This window comes from Photinus pyralis, unplaced genomic scaffold (genome assembly GCF_008802855.1).
Source record: "Photinus pyralis isolate 1611_PpyrPB1 unplaced genomic scaffold, Ppyr1.3 Ppyr1.4_LG6, whole genome shotgun sequence".
Lineage (NCBI taxonomy): Eukaryota > Metazoa > Arthropoda > Insecta > Coleoptera > Lampyridae > Photinus > Photinus pyralis.
The window spans coordinates 11,179,361-11,194,908 of NW_022170663.1; the positions used below are offsets into that span (position 1 = coordinate 11,179,361).

At 36.9% G+C, this 15,548-nt stretch overlaps 1 protein-coding gene across 1 annotated transcript in view; it reads right to left on the reverse strand.

Moving 5' to 3' along the window:
- The window catches only part of LOC116173314 (puratrophin-1-like), a 114,356-nt gene extending 101,890 nt beyond the window's left edge, over nt 1-12,466 (reverse strand). The window contains exon 1 of the mRNA XM_031490692.1: nt 12,368-12,466. Coding sequence (XP_031346552.1) covers nt 12,368-12,451 — 84 coding nt within the window. The 5' untranslated portion in view covers nt 12,452-12,466. The remainder of the gene's footprint in view (nt 1-12,367) is intronic.
- Nucleotides 12,467-15,548: the final 3,082 nt, after the last annotated feature.

A 15,548-nucleotide genomic window follows, 5' to 3' on the forward strand; every position in this document is an offset into this window, starting at 1 on the left:
GGAGCAAAAGAATATAAAAATTATAGCAGTGTTCAGATGTGGAATGAGGGATAAGGAAAAGAAGCATAGAAGGAGGGCTACACGGTGAGAAAGATCAGAATACAGACAATCTGATGTGGAAAGCAGTAAAGAAATATTACACGAAGCGGAAAAGGGAGAGAACTGGATGAAGAGAATTATAGAAAAAAAAGAGAAACAAATAAAAAGGAAGAACAGAAACTCGACAGAGAAAGGGAGATGAACACTTCGAGAAAAGAGAGAGGCGAAATGGATTGAATGGAGAATGGAGAAAAATTTAAATTAGAGATTTTACAATTTATTATCGTTTACCGCCGAAATTCTTCAAAAGGAATTATGTTAAAACTACACAGTTGGAAAAGAAAAGTCTTATGGATGTCTAACCTGAATAAACGGAAGAATCCGAAGAAACTTAAGAATCTGAAGCACTTAAAGAACTCATGCAAAAAAATAGAAAGGATTCGAAGAATCGGAATAATGCAAAGCATCTTAAGATTTTGAAGAATTAATTCTAGAACTGAAGGAGAAATTTGATCGGCAGCCGAATACTCTGAAAAATCGGAAAAATATGAAATCACTAAAGAATCAAAAGTTTGTAATGAATAGAAAAACCCATCCAAAAAATTTCAAGAATTAAAAGAAATTGGATATCTCAAAAAATTTAAGGAATTGGAGTAAGTATTTGAACAGCCTAAAATATTTTAAGAATTTGAAAGTCTGAAGAGTCGGAATTTATTTTGCCTTTATTTTTGAGTGGGCGGGGTTTCAGCCAAGGCTTAAAATGACACAAGTAATCGTAAAAGTAACTTCAGAAAACTTAAGAATCGGAAATATATGAAGAACTTATCCGCATGGGAATAAAATTACCTATAAGCGTATGAAGAATGCAAGTTCGTAGAGTAGTACAAGAAGCTCAAAAATTGAAGGAGTTGCAAGAAACTGAAGAATCCGACGAAAGTTAATTATCCAAAATGTTTATGATTCGGAAGAAATTGAACAATAGGTGGAATTCAAAGTTTCGATAGAATTTGAAAAGCCCAACGAAACGGATCTTAGGAGCAGGTATGAAGAAACTGAAGTATCCAAAAAATCCGAATAGGATCTGAAAATGTTCAAGGGAAAAATTCCAGAAAAGTTTTAAAAAAATCCTGAAGACGCTGAGGGATCAGAGAAATCCAAATATGCAATACGCACGCATTCATTTTCCATTTTGAAACAACTCTGCAACGGTTTGATTGAGGGCGTGGGGGATTTTAGATCTATACCCATAAACCGCCACCACCAATTATACCTTCACTTCCTTCGTTCCTGTTAAAACTACAATCAATCTTGTTCATGGGGTATTTCTTTTCATTTATTGACATCTTGGTGACGTTTGTAAAGTGGTAAAAGCTCCGCGCTCACGCGATAGGCTAAAGCGTATTCTTCATCATTCGCGTTCGATCTGCGACACCATTACTTAACCATTTTTCAAACATAGGTACTACACCTAATGTAACAAATTCACTAAAATACTAACGATAGATAACACTGTTAGTTACAATTTCAACATGTGTCTCTTGGTAAATTTGGGATGCTCGTAAACAAACTTAATGCAAATGTATGGAGATTGACGCAATTTTACATAATACGCCACAATAAACCGAAAAAAATGTCTCGTACCTACACTGTTACATAATAGTCGAAAGCTCTCACGAAACCGAAATTAAAAATTCAAAACTGAAAGTGCAAACCCCACTTACACTCTCAATATAAAACTAAACGAATATTCCCACGAGAATCGCCCATTTGCATCACTTAGCGTTGCCACTGTAAAAACAGAGGTGTGGCCGGTCGCCAAACATGGACGAATAGGCGGTAATGTATGTACTTCAAAAGCACATTTTGTACTCAGACAAAGGTGTTAAAGGTTAAGCCATGCTCTGCTTTCGTACATATTTTAACATCTCACACGAGTGCCTGTTCTAGTTTTCTACAAATTTGCATTGCACAATTGCTCTACTAATAGATCTAGGTAGTGTTGGAGGTGAGCTCGAAAAAAAAGATCTAAAATGAAAGTTTAGTACTTTATCTGACGCGAGAGGCGTTTTATGATTTGTTTGAATTATCTCTTTATGAGCTTCCATATCTGATCAGTCGGTAGTGATTTATCTCCGGCAATGAAATGTTCATCAAACTCAATTGCGACTTATTTTTAGGACGTTTAGAATTACAGCTTTCCTGTTGAGCAATAAACGTCGGAAAGAAAAGCTCTTGTACTAATCTTATAGGTACATAGAATGTTAAATTTCCATTTCCCTCTAAATCTAAATACGGAAGCAAAATAACAAATAGAACTAAATACGACTTAATCGTATAGCGCCCATTTCTCGCAACGAAGTAACACCACCAAATCAGAAGTGTGGCCTCCCTACCAAAGTTGAGTTTTTTGATACTTTTCAGTTCAACAAAGTATAATTAAGAAATCATCCCCTCAAGAAATGTTGCTGAAGTTTAATGGTTTTATAAATTAGAAATAAAAGTGGTCCAAAGATACTGCCCTGCGATACATCACTATACCATTAAACATCCTAATGTATTGACCAGTATAAATTATGTTCGCCATTTTAGAATAAAATTGCCCATGAGTTTTTTGAACAGCGTGAATGGTACGATTGCGCTTTAATTGCGACAGGATGTCTTCCCCACGCAGATTTACCTAAATAACAATGATTATAAACACAGTGACGGCGAAAGCGGCACCTCCGTCAATAAACTACTAAAAAGAAAACCAGAGACAATTTATAAAAAAAAGTAAATTGAATTTATAAACAAACAGCAATTAAAAAAGCAATAACCGCAGGAATTGCATGCTTGTTTAAGGTAAACGTACTTTATAATTTGCCAAGATTACAAGACAAACGCCGATTATCTTCAGGCGTTTTGTTACAATTTGCCGTAGCCGCTTTACGTTCTTTCGTAGCTTTTTTTTAAGCGGTCTTCCGCGAGACGATGAAACTATTAGATTAATAGAAACGTTTTGCGGATTACTAAGCGGAAACACGTGTGCATTTTTTCGTACAAGAATTTAAACCACAGAATATAATTATTCAAGCCTTCAATGGAAGTGGTTCTATTTTCAATTCTGCATCTACTATCCGAGCAACACGTCTAATCCAGTCACTTTAGACGTCTATAGATATTTAAAAAGAACCCAATCGATTTGTACGAATAACGCTTGATTTAGCTTTTTACCTTACCTTTTTCTACGTGCGTGTTCATAATTTCATAATCTTTGGGCATTTACACAAAAGTGATAGCGACAAAATGGCAAACTTGAAAAATGTTTTTGTACGAATAACGCTTGATTTAGCTTTTTACCTTACCTTTTTCTACGTGCGTGTTCATAATTTCATAATCTTTGGGCATTTACACAAAAGTGATAGCGACAAAATGGCAAACTTGAAAAATGTTTATGCGTACCAACAAAGGAAATTTATCATTATTACGAACCATAAGCAGTGATAAAAAATTGTTAAAGATTTCAAACATTAAAATACGGTAAGATAACGAGATAGTAGAAACAGCCGATGCGGAAGTTGGGGGGGGGGGGGTAGTCTTGCACTGAACGGTTAGACGTTGCAAATTCAAAAAGATATGGTGCTAATCTAATACCAGTGCATCAATTCAATGTGTTTTGTCGTTTCGCCGACGAAATTGGTTAGTAACTGAACATTTTGCTCTGCCAACTTAACCAAAATAAGAGTATGACAGGAAGATCACACAATTTAACTCTTGCTGTCTTTCAGTTTCGCCAATGAAATGGGTGAAAATAAACTTTGCTCTACCAACTTAATAAAAAAGGAGGACTACAAAATCTACTGGTCCTTATCTTATGTTTTAATTTTTTTCCGGCCAAATTGGTGCATAACATTCTTTACCATCATAAAGTCACATAAAGTGAAGTTCAGAGTCCCCGTTTTTCTGCGAGTTTAGCGCGCCTTCTATCTCAAACTTTGTACTACCACATTATTTGGATTGTTGATTTCTTATTTTATTTGTTGAGCGCCCGCTGCGAGTAATATGTCCAAAGAAGCTTTGTAAGTTTCTCTTTCTTTCGGGGGTTTGTTTTAATTTGTTTTTGTGTTTCGGAATAAATTTTTGTCATTGTCAATCAGTTAATTGTGTGTTTATTCGAATCCATTATGCGACCCAGACAGAGTTTTAGGTGAGATTTTTTTTCTATTCGTGCCCAAGAGTTTTTTCAGGTGTTAATCAAAATTTGTTTAATAAATTCTTTGAAATTTTCGGAAGAAAATGGGACATTATTAAATCTCTATCCTTTAGGAACCTCTTAAGTGCATCACTAGAACTTCAAAAGCTCAAAGGACGAAGTAACTTGATCTCTAGATACTTCGTGAACGATTTTGGAGCTGCTAAGGTATCTAAACCTTTTGGATACTTTTCTAAATCTTTAAAACATCTAGAAAGATGTGATCTGTATACTATAAATTAATTCTATAGATATTCGATTTCCGAAAGCTGTGTTTCTGTACCGCGGAACACTCGAACTATTTAACGCTTCTGTAGTTTCTAATCGAAATTTGTAACGTAGACATTTTATTTGTAAACACCTTGTAGTAAGTGTTGTAACATTCCTACGTTAAATGTCCCCATCCTTTGAAATTAAATCCCCTAATTCCCACTTGTTTGTGCTTCTAAAGTAGGATTTTGTATTTCAGCAGAAACTTTTCTGAGACCTGTACGAGAGCCCACTAACCGACGAGAGCCGATCATTTATTAATTATTCCGGTATATTCCCAACCAGATACCAGAATCACTTTCCCGTTTATTTTCCGTTTCACCTGAAACTTTCCATTACTAATTTCTCACCAGACCTATTAATTTTTATTTACTTTTGATTCATTAGCCCATCTTACTTGTCTTGACGCCGTAACGGTAATTCCTGTAGGGTATAGCCTGCGGGCTTCCATTACCTAGTAGGTACTGCAGTGATCTTTTGGGTTTGTGCTGTAGGTCCATAGACCTGACTCGAACACGATTGACACAGTCCTCCGTGATAGCCCAAATATTGAAATGGCTTTTAATAAGGGCTGTTTGAATCGCTCGGAAGATTCCTTTTAAGAGACAGACGTATGCCAGGCAAATCCTAGGCGATCTTATTGGGAAACCAGACAGCCAGTAGAACATATCCCATGGTACTATCGATCGGGTGGTTTTCTGAAAATCGCAAGGGAACCGTCTCCTGTGGTGAGGAGTATTCCATACTCCCCAGACGCCCCGGTTACTTTCTTCCACAAAACGTCCAGCTCCCAGGAATTTTTCTGAAAATTTGTACAAACGGTCACGTACGGGACCGTTTTTGTGCCCCCCCCCTCCCTTTGAGAGCAAACAATAAGAGTTACGGAGTTGCCGCTGCGGCTTAGGAGGGTACCGAGGACGGACACTATTTCGGACCTGGACCTGCATCCGGGTCGCCCCCCCCCCCCGAATGTAGGGGGCCGTTTTTAGGTAGCCACGACTTTAAAAATTCGTAGTGGTCGAAGGAGGGGGGATACGAAAAGACTTTACGTTGCGCGCGATTAGCCCGTAGTGCAGGCCAAAGGAATGGAGGGTTTTTTCGAGAAAAAGTGCGCTTTTGGGAGGTAAAACGAAATTTCCCCCAGGAAAAATTGGAAATGGCGTTACGGGAGGAGAAGGTGGCGAAACGTACGCGGGACGTCGAGACGCTGCGCTGCGCGCCGAGCTCGCACCCCCCTCCTCCCGCGGTGTGGGAGCAAAGTCGAGAAGTTGTAGCGGGGAAAAGGGGAGCCCTACCCAGTTGCATTTTTTTGCGTTGGCCACGTAGTTCGAGGGCGCTTTCGAGGTGCCTGGTCGGGCATCGATCGCGAGGGTCAGGGATGTGGGGGAAACGAGGAAGCGCAAGTGACGTTTTTTAGACACTTTCTCTGAAATTACTCAAAGAAATAACCGGAGAATTTAATTAAACTTTCTTCAACTGGAGTGGAGATACGCCATCTGCAATTTTTCCATGAAATGGTATTCCCTTGGGGGGGGGGGGGTTCGCGAAGGCAAAGGTGGAGAATCGGACGAGCGACGTCGCGGTGCTTACAACGGCAACCATTGTTTCAATAATCGTTGCCATGGATTTTAAGCGACCCTTAAGCTAAGCTCCGCTTAAATTTGTCGGTGCAAACGGTCATTATCAAGGCGCGGTTTTGCATTCGCATTTTTCTCTTATTTTGGAGTTTTTTTCAGAAACGACGACAGTTAGAAGCGTACCGTTTGTTACGTCGGATTCCTATATCAATCGTTCACGTTTGAAAATCGACGACGATTGGAGCTCGCACCCCCCATCCCCCTCCTCCGCGTAAAGAACGGTGGGACGTATCGAGTTGCGGTTTTGTGCGTTGGTCTCGTAGTTCGCATTTTATAAAATTCCAACCTTACTTAAAAACAACCCCAACGACAATCTTTCAAGCCAAAAAACAAAAAATTGACAAACGGAAAACAATAAAAAATGGCGTTTGCTAAAGAAACGGCGGTGATAGGTCCGTAAGGACTCGATAACGTTACTCAATAACCCCCAAATAATCCCATGGTTCGTGGTGGTTTTCTGAAAATGGCAAGGGAACTGTCATATGCTGTGGGGTATTCCATATATGCTCAGTACCCCCTTATTCTGGTATTCTGAAAATGACACTCGAGCTGTTGGTTACCAGAAGAGTTGTTCCGCCGGAAGATACGGGTGTCTTCTTAGAGCTATTGAACACGTATTTTGTTAGACCCTCCCTGTATATTGAATTCAATCAGTTCCCGCATCTTTCTGATGTTATACCCCTGTTTGAAATTTGTTGAAATGAGAATAAGATTAGTACCTACCTAATGAATTTAACCTCAACAAATATTAATAAATAATAGGTAATAGAGGAAAGCATAACCATCATGTGAAAGGGGTTAGAGAAAACAATCTTATATGTCATTCATACTAAGATTAGTTTTCGGGAGAGAATCTTTATCACTACTTATGAAACTAATGCAATTCTTGAGTTTACAAGAATACGATAAACCGAGCATTGCATGGGGCACGGTTACGTTAGCTGTACATTTTTTGCATCTCGCATCCTTCGCGTACGAAGTATTATTTAATGGAAGGAAAATCGTGACCATGACATCGGCCTTGATGTTCGCTAAAAAGTTGCCGAGTCATTACAATAAAATTATGGTGAAATGACATTATTAGCATCGAACTTTTCCTTAACGTAACCTACTTCATTACCTCTTAATTACCGGTACGAATTATTTCAAAAATTCATTGTCATGATTTTTTTCTTGTTTCGTGCCTATATGGGTTAAACATGAATGAATTAAAGTGAACTGACGATTTCGTTCTTTGGCTGCTGGCTATAGTTTTTTTCTATCGCCTGGCAGACCATCCGTCGAACTAATCGTCCGTTAAAATTCGACGCACACGCATCGAGCGACTTTCACACATTAAACTAAACGATACGCGATGGAAAAAAATAATCAATTAACTGAGACAAATCGTATGTGGTTATTAATTAATTTTTTGTAAGTCGCCCCGTTAATCAGTTAGATTTGTACAAAACCGTGTAATTATTAATAATTAATGCAAATTTGGGCAGCAATAAAGCGTGGAAATCTAATTGACGAAACCGATTTTTTACGAGATGTTTTAACGCATTCCTTCCAGTAATTCAATTTAGTAGTGAAATAATAACAGCTTTTAATTCTCATTATTGAATTAGAGACATTTAATTGTGTCAAATGTCAATTGAATAAACAACGAGAATTGCTTTTATAATCAATGTTAAATTTCTTGCGATTCTGGAATGTTTATTTAAATAGGCGAATGTCATTAACTCATTACGTTACGCAATTCTTTTACAATTTTATCCATTACGGTAAAAGCATTTTGCTGTTTTATTAAAATCATTGAGTCCCATTTGTTATTAAAAAATGGGTCATTATGAAGCCTATTTTAGGCAAAGAGACTAACGGTGCCAGATTGAATTTTAAACAAAACCAGTCCAGAGACCTTTGAATGTTTCATGAATCTTCGTAAATTTGTGTCTGTTTAGGTACATTATTAACAACTAAATCACTGTTACTGCTTCAATCTTCAACGTTTTCACTCTTTAAAAATTTAGATCGAAAAGAGATAATGAAAATGATTAAACACTTTCTTCTAGTACTTTTAATTATTTTTTGAATGTTGTTATTACACTGCATTTTTTTCTTCTTTTCACCTTTAGTATTAGTTTACATATAGGTACTTATACAACTATACAACTAAATCTATGTCATTGTTTCGATTTTCAACGTTTTCATTAAACATTTAGATGAAAGAGAAATAGTGAAAATGATTAAACACTTTCCTACCCATATATTTTATATTAACATCACAAACATCATGGCTTATTCATATTCTTCTATTTCTTTTACTTTTTCGATTTGAATTTCACTTTGGTCAAAAAAGGTGTGTGCTCAGTTAATTGCTCTACAAATTTTTTTATTTCTAATTTTTGGCTCTATAATTTTTTTCGAATTAAAACTATTGTTGATTAAGTCTCCTTCATGGATTTTTTTTCTTAACTTTCAAATTGTTAAGTACTTCTTAACTGTTTGTGCCTGAAATGAAAACTATCACAATACCATTTCGGGTATATGTGGGCCTTCAGTTTGTGGTAAAACAAACCATGAATTGAATTTAATTTGTGAAAAATATTTGGATAATTTATCTATTTATACCAGACGTACCTTACGCCAAAATACTATGCCATCAAAAAAGAGTTGCTGTCGAGACGCTTTTGGAAACTTTGTTTCCATGGAAAATCATGTTTAACTTGAACTCCCAAAGGCGACTCGACGTCAATCTTTTTTTGATCAACCGTTCTAAAAGCTTAAACGCGGTTTTTGTTGCCGATAGTTTTCATCCGATCCAGCAAACATTGTGGATGTCGCCGATAAACCAAATTTAATAGTTTTTGATGAGTATGCGACTATAAAATAATTGCTAGACTAGCACAGATACCACTCCCATACCTTCGCATGTCCAATTCTGCCCAAAAGCTCTTCCTGTTATGTCTAAGAATCTGTGTACCAAATTTGGATTCAATCGGTTCAGCCGTTTAGACAGAAATGAGAGTGCAGACAGACCGACAAATCGACAGACATCATCGAGATTTTGTTTGATTCCGATTCCTGGTGCTCTAAAACGTGTATTTCCATAAAAAAACGTGGGGGTTATTTTTTACCCCAATGCAATATCTCCCTTACTACAGTGCTGGTCCGGCTGGTCGTAAAAATGATAAAAATTTATTCATCACAGATAGAACGAAAAATGCTTCTGTAATTTAGTTCACTTTTTCAGGGTGTCTGAAGATATTAAATTACAATGCAATTACATATATAGGTAACCTTGTTTCTGTGTTGTGCAAAAAATAATTTAAAGGCCTTTTTTGGTTAGATTTTTTGTAAAAGACAGTCAGTCTTTGTAGTTTAAATGGTTTTAATTCGTCGTTCAAAGTCGTGCAAAGTTATCAACCACCAAAAAGTCGCTTTTACTTTTTAATTACAACAAAACCCTGACAAAACCAGTTTGTTTAAATCAAAAATCAAATGAAAATAAAGAAATAAAGATTCCGAAGCAACATTAGTTGGTGTTTGTGTTTTTGTGGGTATGTTATAGAAAATCGCAAATATAACCAGGTAATATCATCATGAGAAATCCTGACTGGGGTGTTATGGACACGTAAAACTCATTGAGATAGGCAGTCTCTCGTCAGTGTGTCGCCAGTAACTTTCCAAGGTCATGCGCACAATGAAACCAGTGACCCATAAAAGTACAGATCGCTAATGACTTAAAAACATTGAAAGTAATAAAATTTTGGGTCAAACAGCCCTCTAATGGAAACGACATGTATCACTCAATACTTAATACCTTAAAAAAACCGAGCTACTCTAAATAAAATTCGGAAAAAATCAACCCCTATTTATTTATTTATTGTTCCTTTCTTGTTCTGAGCCCTCGCCAGGGTTGTGCCCAATTATAGAGTGATCCGCAAAATGCTTTTTGGAGGTGCCCCTGCAGAAGGTCTTAAGTTGTTCTATACTACTCCGGTATTTACTTTACGAAATAGGAAAACTATTAAAGGCCTCTCGTTACAATCGGATAATGATGTAAATATTATGTTATTATCTATTATTAAGAAAAGAAGAGAGAGAAAAAGAAAATCAAAATGATTTAATTTAATTAAATTTAAAGAAACGTATCCCACACAGATAATGATTAGTATTATTTCCTTCTTCACTCCACTTGGTTTCATTAATACTTACTTAACTTACTTAATATCTATTTGTCAGATGGACAGCCACAATAATTAAACTACTTTTTTCGTAATAAGAATTCATGCAAAATGAGACTAGAATATTTCCTATTATTTCCTTTGAACTTATATTTCCGTAGTTGTTTTCTATTTTAGAATTGTTTGTAATTGTGTCATTTATTCAATTTAGGTAAGGCACATCTGGTCAATTGCATATTTTATAAAAGGTTTTATTCAAGTGTGTGCCATAAGAAGATTATTTTAATGTGGAGGTGGTATTTCCTTAAATATTGGAATCAATGAAAAAGGCTAGCTGGTTCGCGACGGTTGAAAAAGTGTGTACGTTTCTTTACGCTATTTTTTATTCGGACTGTCAGCCTGATTTGATTAGTTGAAGACCCACAGTTGTGTGAGAAGTTTTCTTCGTTTTTTTTTGAAAAATCTGTCAAGTTGAAAAAGCAAGCAGTTAGGGTACCGCGAGGCCTTCTGTTAAGGTTCTCTTGTTATGAAAAGTTAATACCGTCTGAATAGCCACTGGCACGGCACTTTAACATTCCACGTCATGATCCTGTTCCGCACCATAATGTGATCGCGAGTTGGGTTCGTGCGTTGGAAGAAACTGGTTCAACACAAAGGCCAAGGGGAATGTTAAAATGGCGTCGACAGATACACTGAGTGATAATGAAAGAACGACCATTTTCAAAAAACGTGCGAACGGCTAAGCCGCGGTGCTCCCCATTGCAAACCATTGCTACGACTAAAAATGGGGTGAGTGACCGGACGTACTGTGTCCTCTCTCCGGTTCCCATCACCACCACAGCGGATGTAGTGGGGGAACACAACTGCACTGTTTGTTTTGCCGCACCCAGTATTAAGATGCTGGTCGTCGTTGTCATTCGTCTAACTGTAGCTGCCACGCTGGTGGCCCGGGTTCAATTCCCGGTTGATGCAGACTTTTTTAATTTTATATATTATTTATCATTTCTACATTTCGCAAGGCTAATGCTGTTCGTCAACGTGGGAGGTCACAAAGGCCCGCTGGGGCTGGTATTCCTAATTTTTTAATCAATCTTTACTTGGTGCTTCTCGCTTCTGGAATGTTTACCATTGTGAGCCCTGTCTTTAGGTGTGGTTGTAGAAAGTATTGAAAAGTTCTCAAGTATTGGAGAGAAAAAAAGAAATTTATAGAATTGTATATACAAAGGACTTTTATTAGAATTCAAAGCAAGAAAATGAGAAGATGAAATTTGCTTAAAGAAAGAGAATTTATAAACAAAAATAAATATCAATGGATACGCAATTGCATAATTAGGTATTTTTTAGATATGCAAATTTTTTTTCTCATGTAAGAGTAATAGGGGCAATATTTTTCAATTTTTAATAACAAAGGCGAATGTAAATGCATCCAATTCACCCATTTGATTCACAACTTATTAAATAAAGATTTTATAGAGAATTCTAATTAGAAAAGTACATATAAAATAAGTAGTCTTTGACAGTGTTGAAGAAAAGCTAGAATGTGACACCTACTAACACTGGATTCAATTTCGACCTGAATGCGTCAAATGGTTCCAGTTCGTTATAAATACGTCGTTGAAAGCACGTTTTATATATCTATAATTGTAATAGGACATTAAATGGAGCCATGCTCGAATTGAATCTGTAACAGTAGATTAAACAACAACAAAAGACATGACCCACCTCCGTGCCAAAGTAGCAATAAGTAACGTAGTTTATTACCAGGAACTATCCATTGCAAAAATTCCTCGACTAAACTTAAGAGCGTAGGTACAATCGGCACATTTAACAAATCAAATAACAAAGTAGCAAAATTGCGGCGGGTTGCATTGCTCTTACAAATAAGACCAAATAAGGCGAACAAACATAAATATTAGAACTCGGCACTGTATTTTATGCAGATAACCATTTAATTATTCGCATACTTTCTAGAAATATAGAAAAATTTGTGGTTAACCTTATTTTGAGTTCCTTATACGTACACTGTTTACAATCAGAAATCTGCATATAAACAAATATCCTCTTTGCGGAATACACGCAAGGAGTTTTCCAAAGGAGCTGGTCATTGCAGGCGATCACGATAAACCTATCAGCACCGGTACTAAACTAAAACAGGGCATGATTGAAGAGTACGCAAGTAATCGACTTTCCATATTTACCTGTAATGGGCTTTATGTGTTTAATTGTCCGAGTTACATCTCAATACACAACGCGTGCGAACGGTATACCACGCGAAACGGGACAACGATGTCAATTCGATCATAAATCGCACATATAACGATTCTTCACTTTGACAACTGCTGTCCGTCCATGACGTATGCAATGTCGAAGATTATAATTGAAATTTATGTACTTTTCAAATTGAATGTAAATATTTATGGTTATAAACCGTTGGTACCTTACCTACCTTTTTACATATTTGCTTAAATGATTTATCGCGCGGTAATATTTTTTTATTCTAACAGTACTTGGCCAATAGAAGTATTATTGAGATGGCCATTTTACAGCGAGTGGGTTTGATGTCAAAAGGATTTCGCTAGATTTTGATGGAGTTCACCGGATATCTTCAGGATTTCTTTCAATTTGTACCGTTAAACCTAACAAATATCTGCATATTTGTCTTTTTGTACGTGAGGTCTCTATGAGTATTTAGCGTTTGTTACTATCGTTAAAAATGGAATTTCAAACCACTTTGTGATCTTAAATCACAAATATTACAAGAAGAACAGTTATATTGTGCATAGACCTAACGCTACGGACGATTTGCTCATCACTTAATTAGATTATCGGTTTAGGCCTCTTACACTGCCCCCTTCTTAAAATATGTTGTGTTTAATATCATTACCCTTCCCTGTACTTTGAGATTCTAAGATCAGCGCGATCAACTCATGAATGAAAGCGGTGGAAAATCTTTTGAGGGACAAAATGAATCTTCGGTATTTAACAGGACAGAATCTGGAGAGTGGATGCAAATCGACAGGTCATGTTTGAACTATAGTTTCATTATTTCTGACGATTAACCGAATCTGTTGTGATCTCGAAATGGTTTGGATCGAGATACACATTTCTCTCATGTTGGAGGCTATAAATCTGAATTTAAAGTTGGTGCATACGTGCGTACTGCCATCTTCTTTACCAACCTCGTTATCTCGTGTGTTCTTTTTAGGAGTTTTCAATTAGAAGTTTGAACCGATTTAAGTTTCAAACGTTGCCGTATTAGTAGTAGCATAGAGTAAATATTATTTACTCTATGGTAGTAGTCCAGCCGACTGGGTGGAAAAAGTGAGGTCAGGTGGAAAAAGGTCGCAAGTTAATGGAAGTTTGGGATGTTGTTCAGGGACGGGTATTTAACATGTTTTCATGTTTTAGACTTTTAGACCTCGAGGACCCTGTACGAAAAGAAAGGGGGCGGGAGGAAGCTGCTAAATTGCCGACCTTCGTCAATACCTTTTTCCTCAATAACGGTTTTCCTTCATATACGGCAAACGTATTTCTATACTTTTTTGTAGAAAAAATTTTGACTCATGTTTGTATGTCTATTCGTTACCGAAATATGGCGCTATGCAGAATTCTGATGAATGATGAGAATTGCGGTTCCTGGTTACAATCACCAACTTTGAACCCTTTCACCCCATTCCCGTTCCTCCCTTTTGAAAAAATGGTGTTGTTTCGAAGCAAAATAAGCTAGTATGACTAAGAAGAAGAAATGAAGCAGGAATGAAATATGTGTGAAAAAAAGAGACGAGAAGAAGAGAGGGTGAGAACATCGCAAACCAGGCAAGTGTAAGCGCAATGTCATAGCGTTTAAGGGAATCTTGAGATAAGTAGACATGAATAAAAGAGACAAGGAGACTTAAAAGCGTGGTCAGATAGAGTTAGGAATGAAAAAGTGTTGATAATTAAGCGAAAAACGAAAGTTGCTGAATACCACAGCAGAAAGGAAAGTAGTTGGATCGGGCATGTATTAAGGAACGACTGTTTATTGAGGGAGATGTTGGCGGGGTATTAGCGAGCTTTTAATAATCTTTAAAAATATATTGAGTGGTTAATATCCTTTACTAGGTTTAAGGATCTGTAAGTCTTTAAGAGCGTTTAAATAAGGGTCGGCAGCAGTTTCTAAGCGCTTCCAAAGGCCTCCTGGTGGGTCTTTAAAAACCTTTGAAGTCTCGAAAAGCCTTCAAGATACCACAAAGATTTACTGAGGCGTTGAGAAGAATTAACAGTTGTACAGCCTTGGAAGGTCTTTAAGACCACTATGAATCTCTAATCAATAGTTTTTAATATTTTTTTTGAGTTCATACTCGTCCTTTTCTAGGGAGTCTTAAAGGTCTTTAATGATGTTAAAAGTATTTAAGAACCTTTAGGTCTTTAAGAAACCCTGAAAGTTTTTAACAGCCTTCAAAAAGCTTATATAAACCTGTTTAGCCTTTAACAGCTTTTCAGAAGAGCCTCTAAAAGCTTTTAGAAAGTGCTCCTAAAGATATCCACGGCCACGAAGAGTTTCCGAAAGCATTAAGAATCTTCTAAATGCTGTATTTTATACGAGGCTTTTTACATTCAAGAGCTTTATGACATTTATGACATGAGATACTCCAAGGCGCTTTCTTTAAAAGTCTTTGCAGTCCTTAAGAACCTAAAATATAGTCTCTGAAAATTTGCAAGCATATCCCACGAGATTGAATTCTTGAGATTCTTTCTTCTCTGTATTAGCCGAGATTTTAAGAGCACTCTTTAAGTAGTGTTCAAAAACACTAAGAAGCTCAAACCCTAATTTGCGACTTTAACAGTCTCTTAAAATTGATTTCAAGAAACTTAAAGAACCTTTTGACTCCTTGAGCCAAAGTCTTCAACAGCCTTCAAAGTACTTAGGTTTTCTGATATTTACCTATGTAGGGACAGGAATTGTGGGTGCTGTGTGGCGTGAGAGGCAGTTGGGCAGCGGCGAGTCGGCCACAACTCTGACGCAGGAGTTTTGGGGTTGAGTGGCTGGATTTTCACTTCTATTCTTCCGATTATGACTTTTTTCCCGATTGTGACGATTTTAAACAATAGTAGTCTTACTGCACTATGGTAGTACCAGGGGAATACTCTTCAGCTTTGGAATCTTGTTGAATGGGGACTTGGGTTTTCGTATACTCGACCACCAGGAATGGTGGAGATTCT